We start from the raw sequence: 4,225 nt of genomic DNA, 5'->3' as shown, positions 1-4,225 counted from the left end.
AAAAAAAAAAAGAAAAAGTTTATTGTATGTGCATGTGCCGTGCCATGCCATGCCATGGTGTGGGTGTGTGTGGAAGTCAGTAGTCATCTCCTCCCACTGTGGGTTTGGGGGATCAAACCAGGGTGTCAAGCATGGCGTCACACATACCTGCAGGCAAACAGTCATACATACAAAATCAAAATAAACACTTTTTTTAAAAAACACATTTTTATTTACTATATGTAAGTACACTGTAGCTGTCTTCAGACACTCCAGAAGAAGGCACCAGATCTTGTTATGGATGGTTGTGAGCCACCATGTGGTTGCTGGGATTTGAACTCAGGACCTCTGCAAGAGGAGTCAGTGCTCTAAAACACTGAGCCATCTCTCCAGCCCCTTTGAAATTCTTAATATGTATTAGTGTATTTTGCCTGCATGTACATCTGTGTGCCACAGACGTGTGTGTATTTGTGTGTGTGTGTGTGTATGTGCGTGTGAGCATGCCTGGTACCTGCAGAGACTAGGAGAGGGCACTGGATCCCTCTGGAGCTGGAAATACAGCCAGTTGTGATCTGCCATGTGGGTGTTGGGCATGGAACCAGAGTCCTCTGCAAGAGCAGCTAGTGTTCCTAACCTCTGAGCCACCTCTTCAGCACCTGACTCTTTTTTTTAATGTTAAGACTATAAACTAGCTAGTACAGTTAGTTATATATTATACTATACTGTATATATTACTATATATAGTATGTAACTACTACATATAGCTATATACTATATAGAATAATAGCATAGTATAGTTGTATACTGTAGTGTACTAGTATATATAGTTATAAAACTACTATAAACTGTACAGTTCAGACATTCGGAGGCAGAGGGAGGAGGTTCTGAGCTTGAAACCAGTTGGTTTTAAGACAGGGCTGCACTCTGTATCAAAAACAGAAAAAACTCATCTACCAGGCAGCGCCTGATAATACTTTCTGCCCACATACCTGAGATCCTAACCAAAATGCAGTCATACTGTGTGTCTCCATCAATGGGACCCCTGGTTGGACCCCTCCTCCTCCCTGCAGCATTCTTCACCCCTGTAATCAGACTGCTTCTTTCAATGGTCCCAACATGTCTTAAGATAGCTTGTCCAAGCTAATGCATAGTCCCTAAGGGCTCTTTGTCTAGCACAGTCCTCCTTTCTATGATGAATATTTATTTAATTAGAAACAATGACCTGCCATGTAACCCTAGCTGGACTGGTAATAACTGGCTACATGCTGTGTAGTCTGGCCTGGCCTTGAACTTGTTGTAGTCTACCTGCTTTGGCTTTCTGATTTCTTCACCCTCTCTCCCTCCCTTCTTCCTTCCCTCCCTCCTTCCTTCCCTTCCTTTTGCCCTGCTCTCCGTGGAATCCTCCTAGTCTCTTTATTTTTCCAGTTACACATAACTGTGTAACCGAATTCATAGGTGTTCTTTTTTCCCCCACCTTTGTACACGTGATAGCATATGATACTCCAGCTTATATTCTATTTTTTTGAGTGTTCAACAATAATATCCGCTGGGAATATTTTCACTTCCGTTCATAAGACGCTTTCTCCTGCTTTCTCTTGTTTTCTCATGAATGATGTTTCGTGTGGCTCCTCTTGGCGAGTGTCGAGGTTAGGAGGAGGTTGTGAATGCCGGCAGAGAACGCCCAGCTTCCTGCTGGGGACAGGTGCAGAGTAGGATGGCTTCCTGGCCTGTGTGTCCTGAGGAGTCCCAGTGTCAGCAACCACTGCCTGGCAGTGGCACCCGGACCAAGGAGCAACTCAGCACCTTGGGATGCTCCCAGACTTCAGGACATGGATATGCCTTGGCTCTCAGAGACAACTTAGGGACGTGTCCTATACTTGTTCTAAGGACACAGGTTAAACAAAGCAATAGCCCCTCCTCAATTTACCAGTGGAGGTAGGCAGGACTTGCCATCACAGGTGTGTTCTTCTGATGCCTGGCGAAACGGAGACCGCGTGGGTTAGGAGTGTGTGTGTGCCTCTGAGGCAGAGGGATGGAGGGAGTCCTGGGTCCCTTTGGTCAGAGCATTTCTTGGCTCTCTTTTTCAGGCAGTTCAGCAAGGGACCATCAAGTGTAACTTTTCTGGGGTTGCTTTGGGGGACTCCTGGATCTCCCCTGTGGGTAAGTATGGAGTTTTTTAGTCTCTCTCTTCTCTAACCTTGACCCTTTCTGTGACTTTGGACTGACTTTCCTGGGGAAACATGAAAGTCCCCCAGTACCAACAGACTGAAGGATGCCATCCAGGTCCTGCTTGCTGGGCCAGGGTGTATGTGAGTGCTACTTATAAGAGCCTGGGTGACTCTTGTAAACCTGGACACTGAAAAGTCCCATGTTTACCAATTAAAAAAAATTTTTTTTTTTTGAGAGAGGGTCTCTCAACATAGCCCTGGCTATCCTGCAACTCATATAGACCAGGCTGGACTCACAAGAGATCCTGCTGCCTCTGAAGTGCTGGGATTAAAGGGGTGCTCCACTACACCCAGCCCAGGCAATATTTAAAAATGAGGTTTGATGTTAGTGATGAGAGAGAGAGAGAGAGAGAGAGAGAGAGAGAGAGAGAGAGTCATGGTTCATATGTAGAGGTCAGGGGACAACTAGGTGGAGTTGATTTTTTTTTTCTACATTTATGTGGGATCTAAAAGTTTGAACCATCCTGCTGGGCCCCCAGGCAATCTCTAACCTCTTATATTTTAATATTTCTAAGGTTATGTATAGGGGGGCAGGGTGTAGTGGGCTTGGAATCTAAAGGAAGTATCTTGCCAAGGTCTTATGGTCTCCTTTCCTCCTTTGATTGCTCTATTATCATGGACCTAGCTATCTACTGAATAGTTCAGTTTATTTTGTTGCCTTGACAACAATTCAAGGTCTCCTATAAATCACCACAGTCACTATGCTCTGTGGTGTTGATCATGTCAAGCCAGAGAGAAACAGCCATCCCTCAGGGCTATAATATTCAGATAAAAGAGGAGGACAGGGCTAGAGAGATGGTTCAGTGGTTAAGAGCACCGATTGTTCTAACAGAGGTCCTGAGTTCAATTCCCAGCAACCACATGGTGGCTCACAATCATCTGTAATGGGATCTGATGCCCTCTTTCGGTATGTCTGAAGACAGCTACAGTGTACTCGCATATATAAAATAAATAAGTCTTTAAAAAAAAAAAAAAAGGAGGCCAGCAGAAGTTTTTGGATTCTTGAAGAAGTCATCACAGAAAGCATCCATTTACCCCAAGAGCATCCAAGAGACATGGGGGATGAAACATCTTTGCCACAGCCTCTACCATCAGGCTGAGTCCTCTGAAGGGATTTTCCTAGCAAAGGAATCCAAGTTTGCCGCAGGAAATGCTCCGGACACTCCTGTGGATGATGAAATACACCCCACACAGTGCGAGTGGCCTCATAAAGAGGAGCCCCAGTTCTGTATGAGTCAGCACAGGGTGTCACCAGCTCCCCGACTCCACAGTGTCCTGATACTGGAAGAGCATCTGCTGTGAGCTTCCCATCTGTGCCTGCTGCTGCTGCTGCTAGTGATGGTGGTGGTGGTGGTGGTAATGGTGGTGGTGGTGATGGTGGTGATGGTGGTGGTGGTGGTGGTGGTGGTGGTGGTGGTGGTTGTAAGGCAAGGTTGGCACCAGGCCTTGCAGCTCTGAGGTCTGCACTTTCGTAATGCTTTGGGAACACAGATAGGAGTGGTCTATCTTGCTCATAATCAGGGTGTGGCTTCAGGCATCACTGATCTGATCACCTTGGCCAGGTTAACTCTCTTGGGTTCCCTCAACCGCAGCAACCACAGCCATTTAGAGTAGTGTAGGGAACTGTTCTAAGTATTAAGGACTTAAAAAGGTTTTGTCATGTACATGTTGGGGGCAGTGGAGCCTGATGGATGCATGTGATGTATTATTACATGTGTACAAGTGGTACATGTGCCCATGCATGCATGCATGCATAAGCCAGAAGAGAACATCTCCCTCTATCACTTTATCTACCTTATGCCTCTAAAGAAATTCTTTTGAGATTTTATTTATTTTCATTTCATGTATTTGGGTGTTTGACTACATGTATGTCTATGCACCATGTACATACACACAATGTCTTTTGGGGCCAGAAGAAGGCCTCAGTCCTGTTTCAGGCGGTTGTGAACACCTGATCTGGGTGCTGGGAATCAAACTTGGTCCTTTGGAAAAACAGCAGGTACTTTTTTTTTTTTTTT

The 4,225-nt window shown here is 45.4% G+C and overlaps 1 protein-coding gene across 1 annotated transcript in view; it reads left to right on the top strand.

The window, feature by feature from the left end:
- Scpep1 (serine carboxypeptidase 1) overlaps positions 1 to 4,225 on the top strand; it is a 30,975-nt gene that overhangs the window by 11,819 nt on the left and 14,931 nt on the right. Inside the window, exon 5 of the mRNA XM_029483552.1 lies at positions 2,004 to 2,139. Within this exon, the coding sequence (XP_029339412.1) occupies positions 2,004 to 2,139 (136 nt within the window). The remainder of the gene's footprint in view (positions 1 to 2,003; positions 2,140 to 4,225) is intronic.

Source organism: Mus caroli, chromosome 11, assembly GCF_900094665.2.
Source record: "Mus caroli chromosome 11, CAROLI_EIJ_v1.1, whole genome shotgun sequence".
Taxonomy (NCBI): domain Eukaryota; kingdom Metazoa; phylum Chordata; class Mammalia; order Rodentia; family Muridae; genus Mus; species Mus caroli.
This window is presented reverse-complemented; position numbering and strand designations above follow the sequence as displayed.